This window comes from Gopherus flavomarginatus, chromosome 5 (genome assembly GCF_025201925.1).
Source record: "Gopherus flavomarginatus isolate rGopFla2 chromosome 5, rGopFla2.mat.asm, whole genome shotgun sequence".
Lineage (NCBI taxonomy): Eukaryota > Metazoa > Chordata > Testudines > Testudinidae > Gopherus > Gopherus flavomarginatus.
Genome location: NC_066621.1, coordinates 24,379,440 through 24,397,483, shown reverse-complemented (window position 1 = coordinate 24,397,483; position 18,044 = coordinate 24,379,440). Strand labels below are relative to the sequence as shown.

General features: G+C 50.1%; 1 protein-coding gene across 2 annotated transcripts in view; it reads left to right on the top strand.

Annotated features, from left to right (window-relative positions):
- Window positions 1-11,399: 11,399 nt before the first annotated feature.
- Window positions 11,400-18,044, top strand: part of ADORA1 (adenosine A1 receptor) — a 72,803-nt gene continuing 66,158 nt past the window's right edge. The window contains exons 1-2 of one of the 2 annotated variants that reach the window (XM_050956361.1): window positions 11,400-11,557; window positions 12,573-12,953. In XM_050956361.1, coding sequence (XP_050812318.1) covers window positions 12,580-12,953 — 374 coding nt within the window. In that variant the 5' untranslated portion in view covers window positions 11,400-11,557; window positions 12,573-12,579. Of the gene's footprint in view, window positions 11,558-12,042; window positions 12,112-12,572; window positions 12,954-18,044 lie in introns of those variants that run through there. The other variant, XM_050956362.1, reaches the window with a different exon arrangement.

Genomic DNA, 18,044 nt, shown 5'->3' with positions numbered 1-18,044 from the left:
ACCCCCCTTCCTGGCTCAGGTTACAGGCTCAGGTACTGACCCTCACCTAAAGTCATCCCCTGCTCTCCCATCTCCCATGCAGACATTCCCAGGTCAATCCACCCTGCTCCCTACTGTGTCACAATGACCTGATGATGATGTGTAGGCACCTCCCTGGGGAGAAAACACTGCATGCTAAAAGGCTCTTTAAACTAGTGGAGAAAGGCAGAGCAAGAACCAATGGCTGGAAATTAAAGGCAGATCAATTCAAATTAGAAATGAGGCACAACTTCAACAGGGAGGGTGATTAACAAATTCCCCAGGGAAACGGTGTATCCTCCAGCTCTCGGTGTCTTCAGATCAAGGCTGGAAGGGATTCTGCAGCTTCAGCCAAACACAGCTCAGTGCAGGGGTAAATGGATTAAATTCTCTGGCCTGTGGTATACAGAAGATCAGGCTAGATGATGGCATGGTCCCATCTGGCTTTAAAAGCGGTGAATCCTGACAAACATGAAGAGGTCAGTGCGCATGGAGCACATCAAGGAGAAGCCGGAGAGCGTTGGGATGCAACACGCCCTGCTGTATCAATCGGGCATAGGGACTTATACAGCTCCCATTACTGTAATATCCATGCACTGTATTTACTCTCACACACCTCTATAAGGCAGGGCAGTGCTATTATCCCCACTGGACGGATGGGCAAATGAGGCACAGGGGGACTAAGTGACTCACTCAAGGAGCCTGTGGGTGAGTGGAGACTTCACCTCATATCTCTTAAGCCCTAGGCTAGTGCCTACCCACTGGCCTATCCTTCCTCTCTAGCTACACTGTCCTCCTCTCTGCCCAGATCACTTCCATGTCCTGTGCAGAGCACAAAGACATTTATGAGCCCAAAGACGTCACCAGTTTCCTCCAGTTCATAGCTCTGGCCCCACACAAAGTTGCCCTTGAAGATGCTGGACAAATTTATGCGTGTGGCTGCATGCCAGGGTCATGGGTGCTGGAACTAGGGGTAGGGGTGAGGTGCTGCAGCACCCCCAAACTTGAATTGATTTCCATCATATACAGGGTTTACAGTTTGGTTCAATGGCTCTCAACACCTTCACTATAAAAATTGTTCCTGCACCCCTGGCTGGGGCTGCTTGTGACAGTGTGAAGCAGGGCTCGGCCGCCCTGGGGCTCACTTCCTGTTTGTCTTACTTTCCTAAAAGCTCATGCTTCAGGGTTTCAGCCGGCCACCGACAGGAGTAAGGAAGGGACTGTCCCCCTCTAATGTATTCTGGGTTGTTGTTTCTTGGTCTCTTTCCTCTGAAGCATGAGAGATGGCCATGGGTGGAGATGGGATATTGGGCAAGGTGGGTCAGGGCTTTGAGGTGGCACTCAGCATTCGCTCTCTCAGGTGCTTGGCTAGCTCACATACTCAGCGTCTTGCTGATCACCATATGTAGGGTCAGGAAGGAATTTCCTCCGAGTCAGATTAAAAGGGACCTGGGGGCTTTTTCGTTTTTCTCTGCAACATGGAGGTCACTTGCCAGGATTATCTGGGTAGATCTCACTTAATCATTTCCCTGCCATTATTAAGGCTTCACGCACTGTGCATCTCGGTCCCTAGTCTATTCTCTACCTGTGGCACATAATAGGCACTATTATGTGCCACAGGCAGAAAATAGACTAGGGACCGAGGTGCACCAGTGTGTGAAGCCTTCATAATATTTGGATACTTCATAATACTTGGGTACTTCATAATACTGTGATACTTAGGTCTGATTTCAGTTCCTGGACACAGTGAGCAGGTGCTGGGAGGGGCTGGTGGCCTGTGACATAGGAGAGATCAGACTGGATGACCTGGTCCCTTACACTCTATGATTCTATGCCAGTGGAGAATGGTCCCTTTGAAAATCAGGTCAGGGAGGAATCCTGCCTTCAGTGCTTTATCCGGCTCCACTCAAATCTCTTAGAGAATTGCCCAGAACACAAACAGTCCTTTCAATGAGCCAAACAAATGTGTTGCCTGTATTATAAGATCCTTTGTTCTCCAGACAATAGCCACGCTTGCCTGAGTGCTGCAGGATAATGGAGCCCCGTGTTCTGTTCAGTGTGTTGTTACCCAAAACAGAGCATTGGAACTGGAAAAGCGCAAAGGAGAAGGGGTATTTAAATCAAGCTGTCTGGCTGGCTAGTGGGGTCCTGGTAATGTCACCCGACACCTGATGGCCTGTGTTATGCAGGAGATCAAACTAGACGCTCTTAGTGTTCTGTTCTGCCCTTAAACCCTGTGAAATCTGTGTGCCTCCCAGTCCTGCAGATAACAAACAATGTTGCAATAGGTTGAATATTCTGCCCAGTGTCTGGACTGGGTTGTTTTAAAAGTTTGGGGTTTTTTCCCTTCTCCTCTGCTGTTTTCAATTTCAGTTCTCTTCCATCCCTGTCCTTTCTACCTTGCAACCTCTCTCTTCGCATCACCCTGCTTTCTGCTTTGCCTGGCAAAACTCCCTTCTTGCATTGCACTTTTCTTGTGCCTCTCTCCAAGTGCTCTGCAAACATCATTTCCCCCATGTGATAAATGCAGAAGCTGAGGCAGAGGGGAGGGGAAGCAGCTCACCCAAGGTCACGCAGCACAGCGATGGCAAAGCTAGGAATAGCCCAGTTCTCTGGGGTCTCCAGATATGTCTACACTGGAGGTTAGTGGCAGGAGAGGCTGGCTGCCCTGAGAACGATTCTGGCTGAAACCCTAGGTAGGTACTCAGGCCGCTAGCCCCTGGCACCACTGCTCTATACTGCTTGTTTAATGTGCTCGCTCCATTGGATATTGGGCACGTCTATCTAACCTGGGAATTGAACCTTTCAGTCAATGCAGAGAAACCCTCAGTCCAGTGTGCTGCCCACTAGCCCACACTGCCATGCACGGGGTGGTGGTTGTGTTCTACCCGTATCTCCATCATCCATCACTCTTGTACACCAAAGCAACCCGCCCACTCTGTAATTCCCACTGACTCTTGGCTCCTATTTAGCTCCTCTCTTTCTTCTTCTTTCCCATTCGCTTATTTAATGATCTTAAAAACACTTAAACAGGCTCTTAGGTCCATTAAGGAAAAAGGTTTTAGCCTGTTGTGAATCTTCCCTGACAAACAGCACGTCACTTGGGCACTCATGCAAAGCCTCTAGTGAGATGGGTTTTTTCTTTATTTTTCTTGACGTGATTGGTTCCCCTGGGCCTCTTGCACCAGGAAAATTCATCCTTTTCTGGAGTCAAAATCTAGAAGATTCAGAGGCCTGGTCTACACTAGAAAATTAGGTTGGTTTAATGACAGTGCTCAGGGGTGTGAAAAATCCACACCTGTGAGTGGCATAATTAAGCTGACCTGCCCCCCTCCCTCCGGGAGTAGATTACTGATGCCAACAGGAGAATCCCTCCCTAAGGGAGGGGATAGGTCAGTTTAACTAAGACAATCAGGTAGTAGCTACACTGAACAGCCACAGCTGTGTGCGGTAACCTGTTTTATGTTCTGCGTTTCTACAGCTCTCTCCCTCTGGAAGAGATGGGCGTAGTGGGGAGCAATGATCTTATTTCTCCTGTGACCGCCAGTGAGCTGTTTTTTTCCAGTGGAAACATTTGGCCTGCTCCTGCAATGCCCTGAACATAATTTCATTGTAAATGGTTATTAGGAATTGCTCTTGGATTAGGTCCCAGATTGATAACATTAGTACTAACTCTTTCCAATGCTGGCTTGGGATTAAAATAGGCTCTGTTCATGGAAAAAGTGTCCATGAATAAAAAGGAAAAAAAAACACCTGGATCCTAATGCAAAGTGCTGATGTTCGCCTGTTTCGGGAGACACGGTCCGCTCATGTGGAGCCTGACAAACTCAGGGGCGGGTCAGGAATTTGTTACTTCAGGCAAATCAGATAGTGTAAAAATGTGCCTGGTAGAGCTACTGAGCCTGCCAAGGACAAAACTGGCAGAGATGTCATTTCTGGAGCTTTGGAATGCTCGCCTATTTTCCATTCCATCGAGTGCTGTTTCAGCCGTCCCAGGGTGCACCGCGAACAGCTCCTCAGGGGTCACCTTGTAAGCTCCTGTTTCTCCCCACTTGGCAGGTATGGTGGTTGAGGCTTGGATTTCTATAAACAAAGCATAAATCCTTGCGAGTCCATGCTCGCTGTGGTATGTTTTGGTACTGTCACTTTAAAATTACAGAGACAAGGTGGGTGACGGAGTATCTTTTACTGGACCAACTTCCACAGTGGAAAGAATTGAGCTCTTCAGAAGCTCTGTGTATCTCGAAATCTTCTCTCTCTCACCAGCAGAACTTGGTCCAATAACAGATATTCCCTCACCCTCCTTGTCTCTCAAATATCCTGGGACTCTCATGGCTACAATGCTGCAGCCATCTTTAAAATTAGTCATGTGTCATCACCGAGAGGGCTATGTAAGGGGTCTCTTGCAGCCTCCCTCCTACTATACATTAGTCCTCTGAACTAGGGAGCTACACAGTGCTGAACAGGAGATAGACACAAGATTTGTGTCCTTCAGCCCCAGCCGGCCTGCTGCCATACTTAGGGTCTGTCTACATTACCAACAGGGGGTGTGATTGCCCCTTTAGTCCAGCTAGTTCAGTGACCGAGAGCATGATGGTTGTGTGAAAGTCCCGCTGGGACCCTGGGTTATCACTTGGGTGGTCAGCCCATGCTGATGTCCATGTTGCTGCAGCTTCACTGCTCTTGGTACTCTTGGGTGCATCAAACATGTGCCGTGTCACAGACCCGATTGCCATATAGACGTACCCTGAGCTTTAGACTAAGCCGTGCCCTAGATGACCAGCCAGTGTCTTGGCAGCCCACACATTTGACCTAGTGGCACAGACAAGTCCTCTCTCCGCCACTCGGACTCCTCTCGATGCTGAACCTGGGGTCTTTCTCTCTGAAAGACTTGTACCAGGGAACCACAAATAGCATTCTGTAACAAGGAGCTCATCCTCCCAGCTCCCTGTCATGCTAAGAGATCATCGTGCTTATAGGGGGAAGTATGGCCCACTATACAGAGCACTGGGCTGGGACCCTATTCTTGTCTCTCACACTGGCCTGCTGGGTGAGTTTAGGCAAGTCATTTTTCTCTGCACCTCAGTTTCTCTATCTGTAAAATGGGAGAAATGATACTGATTTCCTTTGTAAAGCGCTTCTGGATCTACGGCTGAAAAGTGCTAGATAAGAATTAGGTACTATTGTCCCCATTGTATAAATAGAAAAGCCGTGTTACCAATTCTTGTGATATTTGATGTTCTTCTTACAGCCTTAGCTCTTGGAGTCATGTGATTATGTGAAAATCTCACTTCTTTTTTTTTTTTTTTAATAAAAGCTAAGTTTATAGTCCACATGGCAGAGGATAAAAGCTTGGAAATGTGACCTGATGGCTCAGAAAGCGGACAGCAACTGAAAGAAGCTTGAGTGGTGGACCAAAAAAAGTAAGCCCACACAGCCAGACAATTAGAGCCAGCCTCTTTCCTGGCGCATGGGGTGTGGAGTCAGAGCACTGCTGCACTGCAGTTATACTTAGCTGCCCACCGTCGCATAGGGGCCTCGGACAGCCTACACACAAAATAAAACACCCTGAAGGTTGCTCTAACTTACATCAGGAGCTGGCTGGGACCCGAAGACCAGGAGGCAAAAAGGTATCCTTGCCCTATTTTGCCTCATATCTCCCTGCTCCTGCAGTAAGTGTGTTTTCGGCCCCCTCTTCTGTTGCCACTCAGCAGAGGATATAAGTCTGTCATACAGCTAATGAGGGAGTTTTTAGCTCAAGCTGTAGCAGTTTGTGCTTTTAGCTCTGGAGATCCCTAGTTTGGGCCCTGGTGTGTTGGCCAACATGGCAGCCATCATGAATGCAACACAGCATCAGTGGCGATTCAGGTCCTGAGGGAGGCCTGATCACTCTGGGTTGATTGTTGCACAGAATGTATGCAGCTTCTGCAGCATGAACCACTCCTCTGGGGGGGGCTGCTTCATATCCCCCCAGGGCAGCTGACTCTTGGCCCCTGTGCAGAGCTTCCTGGGCCATTTCTAGACAGCAGAGAGGTGGGCTGGGTGTCTAGCAGCCAGGCCTGAGGTGCAGAGTTTGCCATGTTGGAGCTCTGCTGTGCCTGCACGGTCTGTTTCATGTCAGACTTTCTCTGTATTTGGGGTGGCTTAGAGCTGTTCCCAAGCTCCTGTTCATGTGTCACTCTGACCCCTTTGTCATGGTCCTGCTTTGAGCAGGGGATGGGACTAGATGACTTCCTGAGGTTGCTTCCAACCCTGATATTCTATGATTCTATATGAGAGTGCATAGATAGTGCAGTGTCCATATAACATCCTCACCGGACATCTCAGGGACTCCCCCCACATGTGTCCTTGGAGACGCTGAGTTCCTCAAAGAGCACACAACCCCCACCCAGTGCCCTTGGCACGCACGAGTCTCCCCTGGAGGACCAGAGAATGAAAGTTGTGTTGCCAACTCTCACGATTTCATCATGAGTCCGGTGAGTTTTTGAAGGTTCCCATGAATGTCTGATTTCAGCTTCCAGTTTTGTGATGGTCTGCCCTTATCCAAAATGGCTGCCCTCTCCCATTACTGTTAGTGGGACTGGAGCCACAGGCTGCCCTCACCAAGCTGGCCCCCATCTTCCATTGTGTCCAAAGGGGCTGAAACCAGGTTGCCCTCAGGGAAGATGGTGGCCCCTATAGTCACCGTGGGAGAGCCCAGCAGAGGACAGGAGAACATAGTGGTCCAGGGAATGAGATGGTGCGGGAGGGGGAATGTGATCTGAAACTGGACAGGAAACTAATGGGAGTCAGAGGAAAGCAGGGGAGCAAGGCAGACTGTGGGGTACATGGGAGGTAGACAAGGCCAAGGGGAAAGGGAAGGAAATATATGGGGTGGGGGTTTCAAGTGAATGTGGAGACTATGGGAGAGCACATAAGAAAAATGTGACAGGGGCCGGTTTCTATCCTGTGTAGCTAAGAAGGGGGTGGGGTGGGGGCATAGAAGAGCAGCTCCCACCATCTCAGTGGTAGGCAAGGGTAGATGGAGCCTCCTCCAATCCATGACCAGGGAAGTCACACTTTTGGGCGCGTACTGAAAGTTGATTTTTTTTTTTACCTTGGGGCAATCAAGTACACAATGGGCGAGGGTGGAGTTCTAAGCCAGACTCATGCTTTCAAACGCCTGGCATCGGCAGTCCTGGATTTGGACTTTTTCTTGAACCATTCTTGAAACAGAACAGTCCAAAAAAGGTGAACTGATCTGAAAAAATGCAGTCATTCACCTGAGGCAATCATATCTCTGATTTCAGTGTAGACCTACCCTTGTGGGATGCGACATCACTGCTTCCTGGTCCCATCACACAAGGCTTCTGGTGTCACACACAGGAATGCTGCTACATGTAACTTCAGCATGCAGCTGCGAGAGCATGATTTGGAGTTCCATGTGGGGTCAATTCATCACCTAGAAGGCTTGCACAAGGCCTACCTTCAGGCAGTTTTATCTTTCTCTGATGGAGGTTTCTTCACGTTCATTCCTAAACAGAGATTCTCCAAAAAGACTTTCCCACTCTAAAGTGCAGGTGGCGACAAGGCTGGACCATTAGCAGATGGCTTCTACCCAACGTCGTGGGCTGGATTTTCCATTATGCAGCAGCTGCTAAAGCTGACCCTGGAGTCCCACTTTAAACCCCATAACTTTAATGAGAGGTTTGCGGCCTGTAATCAGTGTAAACTTCCTCCCACAGGGCAATACAGAACTTTCCTGATTCACTTACATTCCTCCCTTCATGCACACACACATTCCCGTTGTCCTCTACTGCCAGAGCACAGTTTCCCTCTGCTTTCGCTGAGGCTCAGAATGTGAGAGCAAATGGCTTTTCTGCCATAGCCGGGTCAAAATCCTGCCGCTTCTTCTTTCAGGACAGTTGTGAGATCGGCCAGTCCACTGTCCACATGGCTAAACCTCTCGTCCAGGCCCCTCGTCATCTCACATCTTCACTACTATGTCCTCCCGCCCACCCACAGCCACACACACCCTTTCCAGCCTGTATAAATCCACTTGCATCCATTCAACAAACTGTTTTTGGCTTGCTGCTTTGGCCATATCACTCCTCTCTGCATGTCCCTCAGCTGCCCTTCCATTCCCTGCCACATCAGATGCTAGCTACTCATCTTTGCTTTTAAGGCTCATCATGGCCTATCACCACCCTACATGTTATCTCATCCACACTACAGAGATGCCCACTCCTGCCTCCGCTCTGCCAATGGTGCCATCCTCCAGTGCCCATTGGTCAAATTGTCCAACCAGCACCTCTGTGCTTTCTCCCCTGGTGCCCCATAAACTTCCGCTAATCACCTGCCTCTGAACACTCTCCGCTGCTGGAAGGCAGACAAAGAACTCGACAACAGGGTGGCCGCTGGTGTGCCGAGAGCGCAGCTTGTCACGTCGCTCCAGTGGCCTCGTTATTACCTAGCGCCTGCTCCCGTCTGTGTGTTGTAATCGCTTGTTATATACTTGCTTTGTCTTGCACTTCCATTGTGAGCTCTTCAGAGAAGGGGCTATCCTCGTTCTGTTTGTACAGCATCAAGCACGCTGTACAAACCGGCCCCTGTCACATTTTTCTTATGTGCTCTCCCATAGTCTCCACATTCACTTGAAACCCTGCTCCCTTATGCTACCATAATACCAATAATAACTAATATGGCCACACTGACATCTCGCAGTCAGGAGGCATCCTAGCACCCACCAGCAGTCCCCTATCAGCTCCCCCCCCAGAACCTCCCTCCTGCCAGTGGGCCCACAGATCAGCATCTCCTCCTCCCTCCCTGTGCCTCCCATGAGGCGAGGGGGGAGGAGCAGGGACAGGGCATGCTCAAGGGAGGGGGTGGAACTGGCCAGGAAAGGGTGGGGGAGAACAGAGGCAGGGCAGGGGTGGGGCCTTAGGGGAAGGGGTGGATGGAGATGGGGCCTGGAGAAGAGCCGGGGGTCCAAGCACCCCTCCCCCCTACACTTTGGAAAGTTGACGCCTGTGATCAAAACTCCCCACTTCGTTGTCAAGAGATGGTCCCACTACTCTAGGCTTCAGCTGTCTGTATTGTCTGTATTTTCCTTGGGACATGGTCCCGATGTTCTCTATAGATCCAGCCAGCAATGATTAATGATCATGCTAAGATGACGGCACCCGAATTATCTAATTCTGTTCTGCAGGAACTTGTTGGTCCATTCTAATGTTAGTTACACTTTCATTCCCAATCCAAGTGTCTGCCCACAGCTCTCTGATGATCCGTTTGCTGCTGGATGATAATCAGAGTGCTTTACTATCTTGAGGAATATTTGAAATTCCTCAGACGCAAACAGGGGATCATTATCTGATGTGATCTGGTCAGGTGACCTAGAAGTGGCAAACATTATGCAATGCATCACAGGGCCTGGCCAAAGGAGTGTTCTTCCTATGGCCACCTCGAATTAAGCATCAATCACAACTTATTCTTTTCTGCAAAATGAATGTGCAGTCCTTGCCAGAACCCAGTGAAAGCTTTGGCAGACTGGCTAGAAATCCAGAGATATTTTCACCTTCCATTTGTGCCCTTAGATGGAACTTAGATCTTTCAGCTACAAGGTTAGTTTTAGGCAACTCCTGCTTTTTAAAAACCTCTGGCAAGACTTTCTACTGGAAGTCACTTAGTCCCAGTGGAAAACCTAAACCCTGCAAATGCCAGTTGACCCTACAACATTAGAAAAATGATCTTTTTTATCAATATCCTTCACAACACACTTTGAACCTGAAGGCATAAAATCCCCCTTGTTCCTCCTTTTAGTGAAACTGGAAACAGCCCCATATTTCCATAGTTGTGCTTCTAGTTTTTTTGTTTGCTTGTTTTTACCAGGAGACAGCTTTGTTACTCCTTCACTGTCTTGGAGCGCCTCCCTTGGAGGAAGGCCGGCCAGGGGTTAGTGCACTAGCCTGGGTCTTTGGAGAGCTGGTTCAATTCCCCGCTCTGCCACAGAGGCTCTACATAAGAACTGTCATACTGGGTCAGACCAAAGGTCCATCTAACCAGTATCCTACCAACAGTGGCTAATGCCAGGTGTCCCAGAGGGAGTGAACCTAACAGGTAATGATCAAGTGATCTCTCTCCTGCCATCCATCTCCATCCTCTGACAAACAGAGGCTACAGACACCATTCCTTACCCATCCTGGCTAATAGTCATTAGTGGACTTAACCTCCATGAATTTATCCAGTTCTCTTTTAAACGCTGTTATAGTCCCAGCCTTCACAACCTCCTCAGGCAAGGAGTTCCACAGGTTGACTGTGCGCTGCATGAAGAACTTCCTTTTATTTGTTTTAAACCTGCTGCCTATTAATTTCATTTGGTGACCCCTAGTTCTTGTATTATGGGAATAAGTAAATAACTTTTCCTTATCTACTTTCTCCACATCACTCATGATGTTATATACCTCTATTATATCCCCCCTTAGTCTCCTCTTTCCCAAGTTGAAAAGTCTTAGTTTTCAGCTATGAAACAGCACTGCCTTTCACTTTGTGTCCCGAACCTTTAAAGAGGGGAGCTCACACAGGTCAGCAGCCATTATGTTCCCAGGATTCAGCAGGGATACACGCTGTGCTCCCTCTAGGGGGAGTGGTTGAAAACCACTGTTCTAAATCCAAATGGCCTTTCATTTAGGTTTGTGAGACCAGCTGAAGAAGAAAGAACAAAAGTCCACTCCCCCTAGAAGAGACCTCAGGAGGTCATCTAGTCCAACCCCCTGCTCAAAGCAGGACCAACACCAACTAAATCATCCCAGCCAGGCCTTTGTCAAGCCGGGCTTTAAAAACCTCTACGGATGGAGATTCCACCACCTCCCTACATAACCCATTCCAGTGTTTCACCACCTTCCTTGTGAAATAGTGTTTCCTAATATCCAACCTAGACCTCCCCCACTGCAACTTGAGACCATTGCTCCTTGTTCTCTCATCTGCCACCACTGAGAACAGCGGAGCTCCATCCTCTTTAGAACCCCCCCTTCAGGTAGTTGAAGGCTGCTATCAAATCTCCCCTCACTCATCTCTTCTGTAGATTAAATAATACCATGCCCTCAGCCTCTCCTCCTAAGCCATGTGCCCCAGCCCCCTAATCACTTTCGTTGCCCTCTGCTGGACTCTCTCCAACATGAGCAACGGGGTCCGAATCTGACTCTGGTGAATTAAACACAAGTGTGCAGGTGAGATCAGGAGTATGTCTCCTGCATCTCTTCTGTTCGCAGGCACTTCCAGCCAAGCTCCTTGGGGGCTTGATTTGGACAGGGCCCAGGAAGTGCTGGGGGAATTCATCCCCAGAACGCAGGCGGTGTTTACGTGCCGTCCCCCTGGGAATTCTGCCCCGGCTGACAGCCCCACTGTCGGGCTGCGCTGGGTCCCTTGGCAAACGGGAGCTGCAGGCACTTTCCACCGGGGCAAGGACACAGCCCGTGCCTGGCACTTCATCGGAGCCTGAGGGCAGACGCCGCTGTCGGACCCACTAATCTACCACCCTGCAAAAAAACCCAGGCAGCGAGGGGTGAGGCTCGGGTGGGGCCGGGGTGTGGTTCTGGGTGGGGCGGCCCTGGAGAGGGGGCTCGTGCTGAAGCTCGCTGTGGGGCGGGGGGCTGAGTCTGGGTCAGCTGCCTCGGGCGCTGATCCGGATCCTGGGGCTGGAGCACGCCCCCGCGCTGCAGTCCCTGCTTCTTCTTCGCCACTCCCGGCGCCTGGGCAGCCGAAGGGCTCCGAGCCCCTGCCCGGCCCGGCGCGGCGGAGCTGCCGCTAGCTCGTTACCATGTTGCAGGGGCTGAGCGCGGCGCGCGTGGCCATGTGATTGCCTGGGAGGCTGCAGGCGGGTCCGGCTGCTGAGCGCTGCGGGGCGCCAAGCGCAAGGAGCCGGGGTCCCCGGGAGGCGCGCTGGGAGCGGGGTGGCGGAGACCCCAGGAGCCGCGGCGGCCGCTCGCATGGGCTGAGTCCGCCGCTGCCCCGCCGGGAGCCGCGCGTCGCCTGCCAGCCAGGGGCGTGCGGGGCGCAGCCACTTCGGAGCCGCGGCTGGGAGGCGCCCGCTGCTCCGGGGGGCAGGGACCTGCCTAGGTGAGGGGGGTGGCCGGCTGGGGGGGGACAGGTGAGGGAGAGGGTGCACAGGTGGGAGTTGGTGGCCGGCTGAGGGGTGGCCAGGTGGGGGTGTGGCCAGGTGGAAGTTGGTGACCAGCTGGGGGGGGGGGCGGGTTGGGTGGACAGTTGGAAGGGGGGTGGACAGGTGAGGGAGGAGTGGACAGTTGGGAGGTGTACAGGTGGGGAAGGGGTGGACAAGTGAGAGGAGGTGGGCCAACAAGGGGGGTGGACAAGTGGGAGAGGCGGTGGCTGGCTGGAGGGTAAGTGTACAGTGAGGGAGGGATGGCCAGAGGGGTGGTGGCCGGTGGGGGGGACGGTGAGGGAGTTGGCCAGCAAGGGGGCAGACAGGTGAGGGTTTCTGTCCTCACAGCTGCTCTCCAGTTGGTGGGCTAGGCATAATGTTAATGCCAGGAGTAACTGTCTTCCCTATGTGTTTGCAGGTGGCCGATGGGCCCTGTCTTCAGTGGGGACCAGGGCACTATGGCACAGTCCGTCTCTGCCTTCCAGGCTGCCTACATCACCATCGAAGTGCTGATTGCCTTAGTGTCCGTGCCAGGGAACATCCTGGTGATCTGGGCTGTCAAGAAGAACCAGGCTCTGCAGGATGCCACCTTCAGCTTCATCGTCTCGCTGGCCGTGGCTGACGTGGCAGTGGGCACCCTGGTCATCCCACTCGCCATCGTTATCAACATTGGGCCGCGGATGGAGTTCTACACCTGCCTGATGGTGGCCTGCCCCGTCCTCATCCTCACCGAAAGCTCCATCCTGGCTCTGCTGGCTATCGCTGTGGATCGCTACCTGCGTGTGAAGATCCCCCTAAGGTAGGAAATCCCCTGAGCACAGCAGAGCCTCTTGTGACGGAGCCAGGACACTGCTGCTGGCAGCATGAAGACAGGTCCATCTATGATCCTGGCTGAGGTCAGGAACACCCCAGCTCCCTCTGCAGTAGCAGGGCCACTCTGATGTCTCCAACCCCCTCGTGTCTCCATCCCGCTTTAAGGGCTGGATGGCCAGGGGGTCTGTCTGTCCATCATAGTGTACACACCTGCCACATAGAAAGGCCAGCCCATAGTGATCATGACGGCAGTGAATGTGTCCAGCTCCACAAGGGGTGCTGGCAGTGACCGGCTGCCCTAGACGCTATGGGGAGAAGAGGCCCAGAAGCTGTACCTGATACAGAGCTGGTTGCTCTACTCTGGCCTGCCCACACACTTAACACTTTGCTTCAACACTTCCTCCAGGGATGTGTTTATTTAGAATGTGCTTGCGAATTGTGCTCCTGTTGCCATGTGCCTTGCACCACGTGGCTATGTAAACCCTCACCCCACCCCCACTGCCCCACACACTCCCAGGCCAGCACAGAACAAAGAAGTGTGCCCTGGAGCTGAGTGCCACTAGAGAGAGGATTAGCTGCATGACAGTGGCATGCTTCAGACAGCAGGAATGTGAAGACAGCCCGGGCTTGACTCCTGGCTCAGAATGGGGCATGGAAACCCAGTGTCTGATTATAAAAGCTCTGGGGCATCCAAAGCCCCCGGCGAATCTGGTGCCCGTGCTCTGTGAGGGCTCCTGAGGGGCCAGTGCTGGTGCTGCCTTGAGGCAGAGAGAGAGCCAGTGTTCTAATCAGCGCTTGCCACCTGCTCCCCTCTCCGTCCTGGGGCAGAACTGCTTCCCAGAGGAAGCATTGGCTAGGGAGATGCTCCAGAAGTTAGGAACTGTTGAGACTCTTCTTCCTGGCTATTTTGTTTGCTGACAAAGCCAATCCCACAGTGAGTGATGTCTAATTGCCATCATCTTGTGCCTGGGCAGAATGTGGGGTATAAATCAGGGAATGCCCTTTGTTTGAACTCTGTAGCGCTGATAGGAAATGTTTAACCCCTTCACTTCTCCACTGCTCCCCTGGTGCACTTGGGCTGCCAGGCTTCATGGCCTTTTCACAGCAGAGACCCTGAAACACATGGTGGCATGGGAGCTGGGTAGAGGGACTGGCTATGCATAGAGGGTGGGGAGCTGCGTGGTTGCTAAATGGGGTGCATAGATGTGTGGCTTCTAGATGCATATGTACTGTAGGAAGTTCTCTGAATGTCCTGAGGTTCCTGCTTTGGCTGCTTCTGCTCCTACTGATTGGAGTCCCTGGCTAGCTCCTCTCTGCTGTTTTTTCCCAGGGCTTGGCAGAGGGAGAGGGGTGGCACCACCAGACCATGCTGCACATAATGATCGTGGGGTTCATTAAGCAACAAAGCAGTGAATGAGAAAAGAATAAAACTTTGAATAAAACAAACTAGACAGCATCTGTGGTGAACAGCTGTGCACAGCTACTCTGGGTTCTCCACCCAGCTTCCAGGGCACATCTCTAAACTCCTTGATTCATCATACTGACCCTCATGAGGAAGCATCTCTACATTATAATCTTCCACAAACATCTCTCTGCATCTTCCCTCTTAAAGAAAAAACAATTAGTTCTTAAATACACATGTATATAAATAAACGGCTAACAACCGTCTAATATCTCTCTGGAGTGAGTCTTTACAACTCACTTTCCCTTTCTCCAGGCAGGTTAGCAAGTCTCTCTGTCTTTCAGGCGGTTTTATCTTCCTGTCTGATCTTCTCAGTATTAGCCTTTCATTAGTTGTTATCTTGTTCCTTGCCAGTTTCTCCTTTGTCTGTTGATGATAAAGGATTAGTCAGTTGGGAAATGCCAGAGTCCACATAGCTGTCAATGTGTTGGAACTTTCTTGGATTACTCATAGATCCCTTTGATCAAAATGTGTCCCCCTTGTCTGTCTGGACTACATAAAAACTTGGATGCAGCCGTTCTTTAATAGTATCCCTTTGGCCCCAAATATTAGACTTGTGATTCCTCAGGCACACTCTATCACCTGGGTAAAGAGATGGGCCCCTTTGTCAAAATAATTCAACTTCCACTTCTGATTTTCTTTCATCTTCTACATGGTTTCATTCTCATGAGATTTCAGCAAGTTATCAGTGATTGGTACATTAGATCTGATCCTTCTTCCCATTACCAGATGAGCTGGAGAAAAGCCATTCTCCAGGGGCGTACTTTAGTAAACTACTAATGCTTTATACATATCACCCCACTGTCAAAAATCTTTTTAAAGGGTGCGTTACTGCCCGTATTGACCTTTCCACAAGCTCGTTTGATTGGGGGTAATTTGGGCTTGATGTTTTGTGATGGAAATCCCAATCTATGACAGATTGCCTAAATCTGCACTGGAAAATTGTGGCCCATTTAGGGTGACCAGATAGCAAGTGTGAAAAATTGGAATGGGAGTGGGAGGTAATAGGAGCCTATATAGGAAAAAGCCCCAAATATCAGGACTGTCCCTATAAAATCAGGACATCTGGTCACCCTAAAACCATTAGCACTAAAGACTTCATCTGCAATTCCATGTCTGGAGAAGATTCCCTTCATGCCGACTATCACTGACTTGCTATTAGTATTGTGCAGTGTGCAAATTTCTGGATACAGAGAATAATAAGCTGTGACTATTAAAGAATCCTTTGATTGCCAAGTAGATAGGTTAAAGCTGACCTTCTCATAAGGCCTTTGTGGAACTGGGTGAGGTCTCGGCAGCTCTGCCTGTTGGCATGGCTTGTATTTCAAGCATGAAAAGCAGTTTCCTACCACATTAGTAATGTTGTGGTTGATCCGCGGCCAATACAGCACCTCTCATGCTCGTTGTTTGGACTTCTCAATTCTTAAATGACTCTCATGGATCTTCTGTAGCATTTCTTTTCAGGGGTTCATTGGACTTACAACCTTACTGCCCAGGAAAATCACCCCATCTATCACAGCAAGCTCAGGTCCGCAGTTCCAATGGTCTCTCCTACTTGGCCCACGTCCAGACTACCCCGCCGTATCGGCGGGTTAAAATCGATCGCTCGGGGATCGATATATCGCGTCTAATCTAGACGCGATATATCGATCCCCGAGCGCGCTTATATCAATTCCGGAACTCCATCAACCTCAACGGAGTTCCGGAATCGACATGGAGAGCCGTGGACATCGATCCCGCGCCGTCTGGACGGGTGAGTAATTCGATCTTAGATATTCGACTTCAGCTACGTTATTCACGTAGCTGAAGTTGCATATCTAAGATCGATTTTCCTCCCCTAGTCTGGATGAGCCCTTGGACTGCAACTGCTTATTTCTACAGGCCACCCTTTAATAATCACTTCTTTAAGGATCCCCAATGATTCATCTTTCTCTGTTTTTTCTCTTATTAGTTGCGGTTTCCTTCTCATTCGGCAGTTGTGACAGCAAGTAATGATCTTGGGGTTCATTAAGCAACAAAGTGCTGAATGAGGAAGGAATAAAACTTTTAATAAAACAAACTAGAGAGCATCTGTGGTGAACCGCTCTGCACAGTTACACTGGGTTCTGCGCCCCCCCCCCCCCGACTCCACCACTCGCTGGGCACAGCTCTAAACTCCTATATTCATCATACTGTCTCTTATGAGGGAGCGTCTCTAAATTATAATCTTCGCAAACCTATCTCTACACTGTATGGACCTGCTGTGGCCGCAACCCAGCTGAACAGCCAGAGTTTGCTTTTTTGGACTGTTTAGACAGGGTGTCCTGGCAGGGCTACCATCCCCTCTGCAAGCAACACCCCCTACCCCCATCCCTCAGCTCTTGAGGTGAGCATGATGGCCTGATTATTCCAGACTGGCTTTCTCCTTTTATAAGAATGTTCTATTTATCCCACATTTAAAAAAAAAAATTGGCTCCAGTTTGGCCAGGAGGTAAGAATTTAAACACTGCAACTGAAGGATGCACGGTTGAAATTCCAGCACCAGGTTTGTCCCTGCAGCTTGCCCATCTCCTATCTAACAGCCTTCCTAAGGCAGTATCCATGCACCCCTCCCACCTAAGAGCTGTACTCCCCCCTCCACCAAACTGAGCTCTGACTGCACTTTTGGATACCTGATGATATGACCGTTATTATTTCATATTATTATTCATTGCTATTGCGGTAGCACTTAGGAACCCCAGCCACGGCCAGGAGCCCCTTGTGCAAGGTGCTGCACAAGCACAGAACTAAAAGACGATCTCTAGGCCTTCTCAGGAGGGTGAATTGAGTTGCGGGAGCTGAAAGAATCTCCCACCTGTATGGGCAGGGCTAGCGAGGCAACAAGGGAGCAGTTATCCGGGCTCCTGACTGAGAATTGCCTGGTGTTTCCCTTGTTTTACATACTAAACCTTACATTTCTAACAGATGTGTTGCTGTGGGAATTTCTTTGCTTTTATGTGTATTTGCCATAGTAAACTAGCAGCGAAGCAGGTCACATCCCTACACAGCTTGTTAGTGTAGTAGTTAAGGCTGCAGTGATACAATATCGTAGTTCAAGGCTGCGACAGACAACGTTTATAAAAAGAACAGGAGTACTTGTGGCACCTTAGAGACTAACAAATCTATTTGAGCATAAGCTTTCGTGGGCTAACCCCCACCTTTTCATGCTCTCTGTATGTGTATATATATCTCCTCAATATATGTTCCATTCCACGCATCCGAAGAAGTGGGCTGTAGCCCACGAAAGCTTATGCTCAAATAGATTTGTTAGTCTCTAAGGTGCCACAAGTACTCCTGTTCTTTTTGCGGATACAGACTAACACGGCTGCTACTCTGAGAAATGTTTATAAAAGATTTTTTCTGAGCTAGAACCAGGTATAATTTTATACCTGGTTTATCACTGTGTAACCCCCACTCCCAGCTGTTAATATTACTCCAAAAATATACTTACTGGGTCTGGAGCTTGCACCTTTAAGCACCATTGATCAGGATGATGCTAAGGACAGGTTGACCCAGCTACAGTGCTCAGGGAGGGGTGTGAAAAATCCACACACCTCAGCAATGTAGTTAAGCCAACCCAGTGCAGACGGAAGACTT